Source organism: Nerophis ophidion, linkage group LG12 (assembly GCF_033978795.1).
Source record: "Nerophis ophidion isolate RoL-2023_Sa linkage group LG12, RoL_Noph_v1.0, whole genome shotgun sequence".
Taxonomy (NCBI): domain Eukaryota; kingdom Metazoa; phylum Chordata; class Actinopteri; order Syngnathiformes; family Syngnathidae; genus Nerophis; species Nerophis ophidion.
This window is the reverse complement of record NC_084622.1, coordinates 52,836,579-52,850,242: the sequence shown is the minus strand read 5'-3', so window position 1 is coordinate 52,850,242 and position 13,664 is coordinate 52,836,579. Positions and strand designations below refer to the sequence as shown.

General features: G+C 43.4%; 2 protein-coding genes across 2 annotated transcripts in view; both read left to right on the top strand.

Moving 5' to 3' along the window:
- Positions 1-2,616, top strand: part of LOC133563558 (protein mono-ADP-ribosyltransferase PARP6-like) — a 28,959-nt gene extending 26,343 nt beyond the window's left edge. Inside the window, exons 19-22 of the mRNA XM_061917735.1 lie at positions 1,752-1,831; positions 1,910-1,967; positions 2,042-2,126; positions 2,204-2,616. Coding sequence (XP_061773719.1) covers positions 1,752-1,831; positions 1,910-1,967; positions 2,042-2,126; positions 2,204-2,300 — 320 coding nt within the window. The 3' untranslated portion in view covers positions 2,301-2,616. The remainder of the gene's footprint in view (positions 1-1,751; positions 1,832-1,909; positions 1,968-2,041; positions 2,127-2,203) is intronic.
- An 8,191-nt stretch (positions 2,617-10,807) lies between these two features.
- LOC133562850 (ribonuclease P protein subunit p25-like) lies at positions 10,808-11,395 on the top strand. Its single transcript, XM_061916656.1, has one exon. The coding sequence runs from the start codon at positions 10,808-10,810 to the stop codon at positions 11,393-11,395; it is 588 nt and encodes a 195-aa protein (XP_061772640.1).
- Positions 11,396-13,664: the final 2,269 nt, after the last annotated feature.

Genomic DNA, 13,664 nt, shown 5'->3' with positions numbered 1-13,664 from the left:
TCCAAAAAAAGACAGTGACAGAGAATAGAACGAGGATGGACAATTCAGCCGTAAACTCACTCCTTTCCTGCAAGTTAAATTTGACAGATGCTGCCCATACCTATGCTCCTTCAGAGGCTGTGCTACTGGCTTCAAATTATTGCACTTTATATACAACACAAGTAGAGGAGTGTTATGTGTGTGTAAATACATGAACACTGAAATTCAAGTATTTCTTTTATATACATATCCATCCATCCATTTTCTATCGCTTGTCCCGTTTGGGGTCACAGGAGGTCGCTGGAGCCTATCTCAGTTGCATTCAGGCGGAAGGCAAGGTACACCCTGGAGAAGTCGCTACCTCATCACAGGGCCTACATACAGTACATATATACTTGAAATTAACTAAATTAATTTAATTTATTTTATTTATATATATATATATACGTATAAATAAAATAAATAAATATATATATATATATATACATATATATATGTCTTAATTAGATTATCCAGAGAATAGTGCTCGATACCGTGGTAGAGCACAATATGTAGGTGTGGTAAAAATCACAAGACTATTTCATCTTTACAGAACTGTTTCATGAGGGTCATGAAACAGTTCTGTAGAGATGAAATAGTCTTGTGATTTTTTCCAACACATACATATAAATATATATATATATATATATATATGTATATATATATATGTATATATATATATATATATATATATATATATATATATATATATATATATATATATATATATATATATATATATATATATATATATATATATATATATATATATAATAAATAGAATAAATACTTGCATTTCAGTAAAATCTGGCTATAAATATTAGGGGTGGTGGGGGGAAATCGATTTGAATACGAATCGAATCGAATACGTTGTGCGATTCAGAATCGATTGTCTTTTTCTTTTCTTTTTTGAATCGATTTTTTAATTTATTTTTTTTTTTTAGGTTTTTTTTCAATCCAACAAACCACTACACAGCAATACCATAACAATGCAATCCAATTCCAAAAGCAAAGCTGAGCCAGCAACACTCAGAACTGCAATAAACAGAGCAATTGAGAGGAGACACAAACAGGACACAGAACAAACCAAAAGTAGTGAAACAAAAATGAATATTATCAACAACAGTATCAATGTTAGTTATAATTTCAGCATAGCAGTGATTAAAAATCCCTCATTGACATTATCATTAGACATTTATAAAAATAATAAAAAAGAACAATAGTGTCACAGTGGCTTACATTTGCATGGCATCTCATAAGCTTGACAACACACTGTGTCCAATGTTTTCACAAAGATAAAATAAGTCCTATTTTTGCTTCCTTTAATAGTTAAAACAAATTAAATTATTGAAATCAGTTGATAAAACATTGTCCTTAACAATTATAAAAGCTTTCTTTTTTTTTTTTTTAAATCTACTACTCTGCTAGCATGTCAGCAGACTGGGGTAGATCCTGCTGAAATCTATGTATTGAATGAATACACAATCCTTTTGAATCAGAAAAATATTGTTTTTGAATCGTGAATCGAATCGAAAAAAATCGATATATTATCGGATCGTGACCCCAAGAATCGATATTCAATCGAATCATGGGACACCCAAAGATTCACAGCCCTAATAATTATACTCCTCCCCCTTAAACCTCCCAAATCTCCAAACTTTGAAGGTCTCCAGGTTGGCAAGTATGATGACGTGTACGTAACCTTTTTAGCTGAACTTGTGATGTTTCATCAGACATGGGTAAGGGACAACACCAGGTACCAACCAAAGAAGAACTCATGGGAAAATATAATCGAATAAACAAAGTCCAAAAGGTATATATATATTTTTTTTTACTATAAAAATGTTCATTTCAAATTGTCTTTTGACTTGATATTTTGTGATTGTTGTAGGATCACCCTGGCAGGTTTCTGCAAAGCAGGAACCTCAACTGTGTTGCACTTTGCGAAGGTTAGCATGAGCAAGAAAAGCCTCACGGTGTTTAGTGCGTCCTTCCTCCTAAAATGTGTTGCTTTGGTCAACAGTAATAACAACAAAGGACCTTAAGAAACACGGCAACATCTGGGTGTGCCCGACACCTGACCACGTGTGCACCCGTTTCCTTTTCGTGTAAGTTCCACCTGGCAGGAGCATCATTCCCTTCCAGATGGTCGCGTCTTCTAACGCCGCCTTTCTGTGTGTCTCAGGTATGAAAACGGTTGCGTGGGCGATGTGCACATCAACACTCAGGACGCCAACATTCATAGCCAGATTTTACACGTCACTGCGACCGAGCCAAGCTGAAAACTATGGCCTCGTTATTTGTGTTGTGTTAGCGAGCAGGAACTCCACATACTCTATGCCATAGTTTACACACACATGCCATTGTTGGAGTGAAGAACAGTACAAAAAATGTGTGTTCCCTGCCAATTGTAGGTAGATTCCTCTTTTTGGACGGATAAAGATAACCAAATGTCCACCACAAAACGTTATTTTCAGGTTATAAATCGGGGATTCTCAAACTGTGTTACGGCTACCACTGGTGGTACGTGGACTCAATTAAGTGATCGGTGTTTTATTTTCCAATATTCCAACACACCGTTCAAACTGTGTGTAATGTTACACTGGCCAAAAGTATTAAATATACTTCTTAAATAAAACATCTGCCTTGTTTTTAATGAAGACTTATGCCTACTAGGCTGCTGTATTCTAATGTTGGTCATTATGGCATTCTTGCCAACCTGGAGACCTCCGGAGATGGGAGGGGATGCGTGTATGTATATATATATATATATATATATATATATATATATACATATATTTATATATATATTGCTGTAATATCTGAAATTCAAGTATTTGTTATTTATATATACATATATATATCTAGGGCTGGGCGATACAACCTTTTTTAATATTTCAATAATTTTGTAGCTGAGATAGGCGCCAGTGCCCCCCGCGACCCCGAAAGGGAATAAGCGGTAGAAAATGGATGGATGGATAATTTTGTAGCTGAGATAGGCGCCGGGCTTCACAGTGGAAGAGGGGTTAGTGCGTCTGCCTCATAATACGAAGTTCCTGCAGTCCTGGGTTCAAATCCAGGCTCGGGATCTTTCTGTGTTGAGTTTGCATGTTCTCCCCGTGAATGTGTGGGTTCCCTCCGGGTACTCCGGCTTCCTCCCACTTCCAAAGACATGCACCTGGGGATAGGTTGATTGGCAACACTAAATGGTCCCTAGTGTGTGAATGTGAGTGTGAATGTTGTCTGTCTAGCTGTGCTGGCCCTGCGATGAGGTGGCGACTTGTCCAGGGTGTACCCCGCCTTCCGCCCGATTGTAGCTGAGATAGGTGCCAGCGCCCCCCGCAACCCCGAAAGGGAATAAGCGGGAAAAAATGGATGGATGGTTGGATGGAGATAGGCGCCAGCGTCCCCCGCGACCCCAAAAAGGGAATAAGCAGTAGAAAATGGATGGATGGAATATTTTTAAGCCATGTGACGATACAGCATATATATCTCCATATTTTGCCTTAGCCTTGAATGAACACTTGATGCATATAATCACAGCAGTATGATGATTCTATGTGTCTACATTCAAACATTCTTCTTCATACTGCATTCATATATGCTACTTTTAAACTTTCATGCAGAGAGGGAAATCACAACTAAAAGTGTATTTATTAAACAGTTATTAAGCAGTGGCACAAACATTCATGTCATTTCCAAAACAGAAAGTGCAAGATTGTCAGAGACATTTTAAAACAAGCTATGAGTGCACTTTTGTGCATGATGTCACTAAGATGACAGATCAAAACAACACTCAATTAAAGTGCACTTTTTGTACAGAACGCCACTACAATAGTTTAAAACAAATAAAGTGCACTTTTGTGCATGATGTCACTAAGATGACATATCAAAACAACACTAAATTAAAGTGCACTTTTTGTACAGAACGCCACTACAATAGTTTAAAACAAATAAAGTGTTGTGATCTGCTGCTTTGATCTTCACTGTTGTTTTGTTCCAATTTTTGTATATCTCTCCGTCTGACTCCTTATTTCCTGTTTGCTTTGTCACCATGGTAGCTGATTAGTTCACCTGCTCCTCGTTTTCGATGCACACCTGTTTCCATTTTGATTACTGCCTTATATAAGCCCGCCCCTTTTGTTACTTCTGCCTGGGTTCCTAATTAGCCTTCAAGCAACATTCACGACTGGTTCTCACACGTATGTAAGTCCTCACTAGCTTTTCACGCTTAGCCTTTGTTTTATTCCAGCTCTCAAGCTGATGTATTGTTTTTCCTTTTTGTGTGTCTTCGTGCGCGGGGGACGCTGGCGCCTATCTCCATCCAACCATCCATCCATTTTTTACCGCTTATTATGCTAGCGTCCTTGGTTTGTTTTGTCTGTTAGCTCCAGTATTTGTGTTCGTAGCCTGCTTTTGTTAAGTTTAATAAATCATTTAATCTTAACATTGCTGTGTTCATGTGGACGCATCCACGAAGGGACAAATTCGGCATCACTATGCCCACCGGTCGTAATATAAAGTGCACTTTTGTGCATGATGTCACACAAGATATTTCAATAAGTGTCAAATAAAAATTAGCTGCATAATAGGAAATCAAATAGTGTATGTCCTTCACTATGTGGTAGGTTCCTGCGGACATTATCTCTTTATGTTGTTGACTATTTTTCATACGGTGTTGATGTGGAAATGTTTGCCTCTGCATTTTGTTGGTGTGGCACTGAATGGAGATGTTGACATGCGGAGTAAGCACTCTTTATTCTCTAGCAGGTGACTTTTCAAAAGATGCTACATATTAGCAGTAATGCTACTTTTAGTAGCAACACTTTTGCCCCACACTTGACAAACTACAGTTGTCTGCTTGACATCTTCCCGCTTGAAGCCAAACCACCGCAAGACGATGGACCCCCTGCTGTTTTTCTTGGGAATTAATTCTTCCTTCATCTTTTCTCTCATATTACCACTTGCACTACTCCGCTAGCATCAGAGCTAATGATACCCATGCTGCTACCTCTCTGCTTCGTGAGGGTGTATGTGTATGTGATGGTGACAGTATGTGACGTGTGAGGTGACAGTATGTGACGTGTGAGGTGACAGTATGTGACGTGTGAGGTGACAGTATGTGACGTATGAGGTGACAGTATGTGACGTGTGAGGTGACAGTATGTGACGTATGAGGTGACAGTATGTGACGTATGAGGTGACAGTATGTGGCGTATGAGGTGACAGTATGTGACTATGAGGTGACAGTATGTGACGTATGAGGTGACAGTATGTGACGTGTGAGGTGACAGTATGTGACGTATGAGGTGACAGTATGTGACGTATGAGATGACAGTATGTGGCGTATGAGGTGACAGTATGTGACTATGAGGTGACAGTATGTGATGTGTGAGGTGACAGTATGTGACGTGTGAGGTGACAGTATCTGACGTGTGAGGTGACAGTATGTGACGTGTGATGTGACAGTATGTGACGTGTGAGGTGACAGTATGTGACGTGTGGGGTGACAGTATGTGACGTGTGAGGTGACAGTATGTGACGTGTGAGGTGACAGTATGTGACGTGTGAGGTGACAGTATGTGACGTATGAGGTGACAGTATGTGACGTATGAGGTGACAGTATGTGACTATTAGGTGACAGATTGTGACGTGTGAGGTGACAGTATGTGACGTGTGAGGTGACAGTATGTGACGTATGAGGTAACAGTATGTGACGTATGAGGTGACAGTATGTGACGTGTGAGGTGACAGTATGTGACGTGTGAGGTGACAGTACGTGACGTGTGAGCTGACAGTACGTGACGTATGAGGTGACAGTATGTGACGTATGAGGTGACAGCATGTGACGTATGAGGTGACAGTATGTGACGTATGAGGTGACAGTATGTGACGTATGAGGTGATAGTATGTGACATATGAGGTGACAGTATGTGACCTATGAGGTGACAGTATGTGACGTGTGAGGTGACAGTATGTGACGTGTGAGGTGACAGTACGTGACTATGAGGTGACAGTATGTGACGTGTGAGGTGACAGTATGTGACGTGTGAGGTGACAGTATGTGACGTATGAGGTGACAGTATGTGACGTGTGAGGTGACAGTATGTGACGTATGAGGTGACAGTATGTGACTATGAGGTGACAGTATGTGATGTGTGAGGTGACAGTATGTGACGTGCGAGGTGACAGTATGTGACGTGCGAGGTGACAGTATGTGACGTGCGAGGTGACAGTATGTGACGTGCGAGGTGACAGTATGTGACGTGCGAGGTGACAGTATGTGACGTGCGAGGTGACAGTATGTGACGCGTGAGGTGACAGTATGTGACGCGTGAGGTGACAGAATGTTACGTGTGAGGTGACAGTATGTGACGTATGAGGTGACAGTATGTGACTATGAGGTGACAGTATGTGACGTGTGAGGTGACAGTGTGTGAGGTGACAGTATGTGACGTGTGAGGTGACAGTATGTGACGTATGAGGTAACAGTATGTGACGTATGAGGTGACAGTATGTGACGTGTGAGGTGACACTATGTGACGTGTGAGGTGACAGAACGTGACGTGTGAGCTGACAGTATGTGACGTATGAGGTGACAGTATGTGACGTATGAGGTGACAGTATGTGACGTATGAGGTGACAGTATGTGACGTATGAGGTGACAGTATGTGACGTATGAGGTGACAGTATGTGACGTATGAGGTGATAGTATGTGACGTATGAGGTGACAGTATGTGACGTATGAGGTGACAGTATGTGACGTGTGAGGTGACAGTATGTGACGTGTGAGGTGACAGTATGTGACGTTTGAGGTGACAGTACGTGACGTGTGAGCTGACAGTACGTGACGTGTGAGGTGACAGTGTGTGACGTGTGAGGTGACAGTATGTGACGTGTGAGGTGACAGTACATGACGTGTGAGGTGACAGTACGTGACGTGTGAGCTGACAGTATGTGACGTGTGAGGGTACAGTATGTGACGTGTGAGGTGACAGTATGTGACGTGTGAGGTGACAGTATGTGATGTATGAGGTGACAGTATGTGACGTGTGAGGTGACAGTATGTGACTATGCGGTGACAGTATGTGACGTGTGAGGTGACAGTATGTGACGTGTGAGGTGACAGTACGTGACTATGAGGTGACAGTATGTGACGTGTGAGGTGACAGTATGTGACGTGTGAGGTGACAGTACGTGACTATGAGGTGACAGTATGTGACGTGTGAGGTGACAGTATGTGACGTGTGAGGTGACAGTATGTGACGTATGAGGTGACAGTATGTGACGTGTGAGGTGACAGTATGTGACGTATGAGGTGACAGTATGTGACGTATGAGGTGACAGTATGTGACTATTAGGTGACAGATTGTGACGTGTGAGGTGACAGTATGTGACGTGTGAGGTGACAGTATGTGACGTATGAGGTAACAGTATGTGACGTATGAGGTGACAGTATGTGACGTGTGAGGTGACAGTATGTGACGTGTGAGGTGACAGTACGTGACGTGTGAGCTGACAGTACGTGACGTATGAGGTGACAGTATGTGACGTATGAGGTGACAGCATGTGACGTATGAGGTGACAGTATGTGACGTATGAGGTGACAGTATGTGACGTATGAGGTGATAGTATGTGACATATGAGGTGACAGTATGTGACCTATGAGGTGACAGTATGTGACGTGTGAGGTGACAGTATGTGACGTGTGAGGTGACAGTACGTGACTATGAGGTGACAGTATGTGACGTGTGAGGTGACAGTATGTGACGTGTGAGGTGACAGTATGTGACGTATGAGGTGACAGTATGTGACGTGTGAGGTGACAGTATGTGACGTATGAGGTGACAGTATGTGACTATGAGGTGACAGTATGTGATGTGTGAGGTGACAGTATGTGATGTGTGAGGTGACAGTATGTGACGTGCGAGGTGACAGTATGTGACGTGCGAGGTGACAGTATGTGACGTGCGAGGTGACAGTATGTGACGTGCGAGGTGACAGTATGTGACGTGCGAGGTGACAGTATGTGACGTGCGAGGTGACAGTATGTGACGTGTGAGGTGACAGTATGTGACGCGTGAGGTGACAGTATGTGACGCGTGAGGTGACAGAATGTTACGTGTGAGGTGACAGTATGTGACGTATGAGGTGACAGTATGTGACTATGAGGTGACAGTATGTGACGTGTGAGGTGACAGTGTGTGAGGTGACAGTATGTGACGTGTGAGGTGACAGTATGTGACGTATGAGGTAACAGTATGTGACGTATGAGGTGACAGTATGTGACGTGTGAGGTGACACTATGTGACGTGTGAGGTGACAGAACGTGACGTGTGAGCTGACAGTATGTGACGTATGAGGTGACAGTATGTGACGTATGAGGTGACAGTATGTGACGTATGAGGTGACAGTATGTGACGTATGAGGTGACAGTATGTGACGTATGAGGTGACAGTATGTGACGTATGAGGTGATAGTATGTGACGTATGAGGTGACAGTATGTGACGTATGAGGTGACAGTATGTGACGTGTGAGGTGACAGTATGTGACGTGTGAGGTGACAGTATGTGACGTTTGAGGTGACAGTACGTGACGTGTGAGCCGACAGTACGTGACGTGTGAGGTGACAGTGTGTGACGTGTGAGGTGACAGTATGTGACGTGTGAGGTGACAGTACATGACGTGTGAGGTGACAGTACGTGACGTGTGAGCTGACAGTATGTGACGTGTGAGGGTACAGTATGTGACGTGTGAGGTGACAGTATGTGACGTGTGAGGTGACAGTATGTGATGTATGAGGTGACAGTATGTGACGTGTGAGGTGACAGTATGTGACGTGTGAGTTGACAGTATGTGACGTGTGAGGTGACAGTATGTGACGTGTGAGGTGACAGTATGTGATGTATGAGGTGACAGTATGTGACGTGTGAGGTGACAGTATGTGACGTGTGAGGTGACAGTATGTGACGTGTGAGTTGACAGTATGTGACGTGTGAGTTGACAGTATGTGACGTGTGAGGTGACAGTATGTGACGTGTGAGGTGACAGTATGTGACGTATGAGGTGACAGAGCCATCGACTTTGAAACAAACTCGGGCGTGGTCAGAGTGGTCACACTTTCCGACTAGGAACGCGAGAGTCATGGCTTCCCAGTACAAATGGATGGCACCATAAAGAAGACTAACAGGAAGAAGTCCGGTGACCTGTGTTTTCTGTAAATGTCGCCCCCAAAACATTTCAGAGGAATACTGTAGGAAAAACAACAATAGAGTCAACATTAAAAATCATTCACAGGGCAAGATTGAACCTGGAGTTTAATTTGAGCAAGTAACTGAGTGTGTTTATTGTCCGTGTCAGCAAACAAAGGATGTGTTTGCTCCTGTGAGGCAGAAAGACAAGATTATAACACTATTGTGCGTCCATATGAGCCCAACTCCCAGCTGCCTCCCCTTCTCCCGTCAGCATTGTTGGCATCTGCCGGGAAATGTCCCGTTGTGTTCTACAGACACTTAGCCAAAAAAGTCACCGCTTCGAGGGTTGAACGTTTTCGTTCGTTCACATTGTGGAGCAGACATTTTCTGGGTCAGCCCAGCAGGGGATTGATTAACTACAAGGTGGATAAATGGTTGCATTAGCACAAAGGAAGACCCTTCTTCAAGACCACATGACTCCTTGTTCATAGAGCAATGGTTATAGGTTACTAAGATCATAGGGTCATCAAGGACCAGACCTGTAACAATGGAATCAGGTCAACTTTCAGGATAATATCAATGGAGATTCGCTGCAATGCAGATTCTCGCCCGGGAAAGGGTGGAGTGCCATCCCCGGGTTGGGGAGGAGACCCTGCCCCGAGTGGAGGAGTTGAAGTAGCTCAGAGTCTTGTTCACGAGTGAGGGAAGAGTGGATGGTGAGATCGACAGGCGGATCGGTGCAGCGTCTTCAGTAATGCGGACATCGTATCGATCCGTTGTGGTGAAGAAAGAGCTGAGCCGGAAGGCAAAGCTCTCAATTTACCGGTCGACCTACGTTCCCATCCTCACCTATGGTCATGAGCTTTGGGTTATGACCTACAGGACAAGATCACGGGTACAAGCGGCCAAAATGAGTTTCTTCCGCCAGGTGGCGGGTCTCTCCCTTAGAGATAGGGTGAGAAGCTCTGCCATCAAGGAGGAGCTCAAAGTAAAGCCGCTGCTCCTCCACATGGAGAGGAGCCAGATGAAGAGGTTCGGGCATCTGGTCAGGATGCCACCCGAACGCCTCATGAGGGAGGTGTTTAGGGCACGTCCGACCGGTAGGAGGCCACGGGGAAGACCCAGGACACGTCGGGAAGACTATGTCTCCTGGCTGGCCTGGGAACGCCTCGGGATCCCCCGGGAGGAGCTGGACAAAGTGGTTCGGGAGAGGGAAGTCTGGGCTCCCCTGCTTAGGCTGCTGCCCCCGGGACTTGACCTCGGATAAGCGGAAGAAGATGGATGATGGATTTGCTGCAAGGGAGCTTCATTTAATCACGTGTATTAATTCATGATTCCTGAGGCTTCACGGTCTAAATAAAGTTGGCTTTGTGCCTTTAAGAGCTCTGTGCACATGCCTCTCTCAGAGCCTCATGTGTTGGCATCAGCTGTCCTCACTGCTGAATTCAGCAAGGACGCCGTTGACATCAGAGGGATTCGGTGAAGAAATGGCCTTTTTCCTCCTCAGTTATCTCAAAACGACAGAAGACTGAGGATCTCTCCAAAGAAATAGACATTATCACCTAGTTTCAGCAGTTTCGGACCCTTCTGGAACATGACAGAACTACAGGATCAGATGAGGAGCACATCTGTCAATCCGAACAGCTCGAGGAGAGTGAGCCGCACAGAAGACCTCGGCCCCTGTCCCATTCCCGGACTGGCCCCATCGGGCGTTCTCCACATGAGAGTGAAAGAAGGAAGCAAGATCCGCAATTTGCTGCGCTTTGCCACGGCTCGCATGGAGGGCGAGGGCAAAGACAGCCTTGGGACATCGCCCAGACAGGTTGTCTTCACCGGCTCGGGCAGAGGGGTCACCAAGACCATCACTTGTGCGGAGATTTTTAAGCGTAAAGTGGGAGGACTCCACCAGGTGTCCAAGCTCTACTACAAGACGGTGAATGAGGTTTGGGAACATTCCCAGCCTGGCGACGCAGGTGTGACTGTGCAGACGACCGTCCCGGCCATCTGTATCCTGCTCTCCAAAGACCCTCTAAATCCTCAGGAGCCTGGCTACCAACCTCCACAAACTCTTACCACAGAGGACCTGTGTGGGACATGTGGTGGCATGCACAACACGCCTCATGGTCCACCCTCAGCCAAGAGACTCTGCATGCAAGAATTTGTATGCTCCTTCACCTCCTAAACCAGGAATATTGTTTTGGGAGCCACTCGTCCAGAAAGTTAAAGACCGGAGGCCGGACTTCGCCCTTAAGCATTAGTCTCATTTTGTAAATCCCGTATAGCAACAACTTCTACAGACAATATTTGATTTTGGTCTATTTATTGTGTCAGAGTTACAGGAGCCCTCTGTTGTTTCTAGGAATCTTCTGCAAAAATGTGGATCTCTCACTAGTTCAATAGCTTAAATGAGGACCTAAAATCGACCCTTAAAAATGCAGAGGCACACCACCAGCAGAAATTATTAAAAAACAAAACTCAATCGTTGTCAAAATAGTTGGATATGACTTTAAAACATAAGCAAACATGCATCACTATAGCTCTTGTCTCAAAGTAGGTGTACTGTCACCACCTGTCACATCACACCCTGACTTATTTGGAGCCTTTTTGCTGTTTTCCTGTGTGTAGTCTTTTACTTCTTGTCTTGCAATCCTAGCTTGGTGGCTTTTCCTCTTTTTGGGTATTTTCCTGTAGCAGTTTCATGTCTTCCTTTGAGCGATATTTCCCCCATTTACTTTGTTTTGGGAATCAAGAATAATTCAGTTGTTTTCATCCTTCTTTGTGGGGACATTGTTAATTGTCATGTCATGTTGGGATGTACATTGTGGATGCCGTCTTTGCTCCCCAGTAAGTCTTTGCTGTCGTCCAGCATTCTGTTTTTGTTTACTTTGTAGCCAGTTCAGTTTTAATTTTTTTCTGCATAGCCTTCCCTAAGCTTCAATGCTTTTTCCTAGGGGCACTCACCTTTTGTTTATTTTTGGTTTAAGCATTATACATTTTTACCTGCACACTGCCTCCCGCTGTTTCCGACATCTACAAAGCAATTAGCTACCGGCTGCCACCTACTGATATGGAAGAGTATTACAGGGTTACTCTGCCCAGCTCTAGACAGCACCCACACTCAACAACAACACATAGTTTGCAGACTATAATTACTGCTTTGCTAAAAAATATTTTTAACCCAAATAGGTGAAATTGGATAAAATCCCACGGCCCAGCCGACTGTATCTAGTGTGGCATGGCACAGTGGTTGAAAAACACTGCCTTAAGGAACACCACTAGTATATCGAAATAAGTTGAACAAATGACTACTGACTGCATCAGAAGTAAAGCAGCTAATGTCATTTAGTCTAATAAATCACATTCCAAAAAAATGCCAAAAAAGGAGAGGACTTAAAGGGTTGCCTTGATGAACACCCCAGTCATGTATATCACAGGTTTGGACCCAAGTCTTCTACGTTTGCTCACAAGGTTCAAATGTCAATGCAAGGATCTGCCAATGTGTTTACAGCAATCCAAGTTCCTTTTTACAACAGGAGCACTCTAGTGTTTTTCCGGAATTTGCTCCAAAAATGTTTGTCTCCCAAATATTGAACTGTATGGTGTCATTCCTGAGCCAAATGGACCTGGATTGGCCCCCAGTTGAATAGTCCTGTTCTAATCTAATGAGACAAACAATTTACAGACTGTGGGATGAATCCAGACCGTGACTCTTGTATTTCATATGGTGAGATTAATAAGATGATCAGTACATTCACAAGGTTTGTCGTGGTTTTTTGTCTTTGTACTTTGTCAACACTTTAAGTCTGAAGAGTTTCTTAAAATTCATATTATTACATTGTTTGATTTCTGTTATTAATCCATTCCATTTAATTACACATACGGACATAATACATTTTTTAAGTGTTGTACGTGAATACAAATATTTTGAATTAGATTTTCCTCTTAGGTTATATTTATTCTCCTTTGTTGAGAAGAATTGTTGGGTAGCAGGTTATAGTTTGCATAATTTTATCTTTTTGCAAATTCACTATGTCATGGAATTTCAATATTTTGGATTCAATGAATAAAGGGTTTTATTAGAAAAATTGTATGTAAATTATCAAAAAACTTTCCGTTCTCTCATTTCCCGGTGAACAGACAAGAGGCTGTCGTTGCTGTACCAAGCCAAAGGCTTGTAAAATTCCATTATGTACGATGGGAGGAGACGGGAAGGGTTATCTAACTTGATCCAAGACCTGCCCAAGCTCGATCCAGGACCAGTCCAAGCCAGAGGCATCTTTTTGTTTTGTGTTAATGTGACCGAAAACAATGGCTGTTTACATACCCCCCATTCCTTTAGAAACAGCTGTTATTATGTAAACAGGGGATTGGTGGCGTACAATCTTTCGCCAGAGCGTGCTGAGACACTGTACAATGGTACAGTGTCCGGGCGTCTCTCCTCAAATTAAGCC

Bases quoted from the DNA above. Each gene is read 5' to 3' on its own strand.
- LOC133562850 (XM_061916656.1), top strand. From the start codon at position 10,808: ATGACAGAACTACAGGATCAGATGAGGAGCACATCTGTCAATCCGAAC.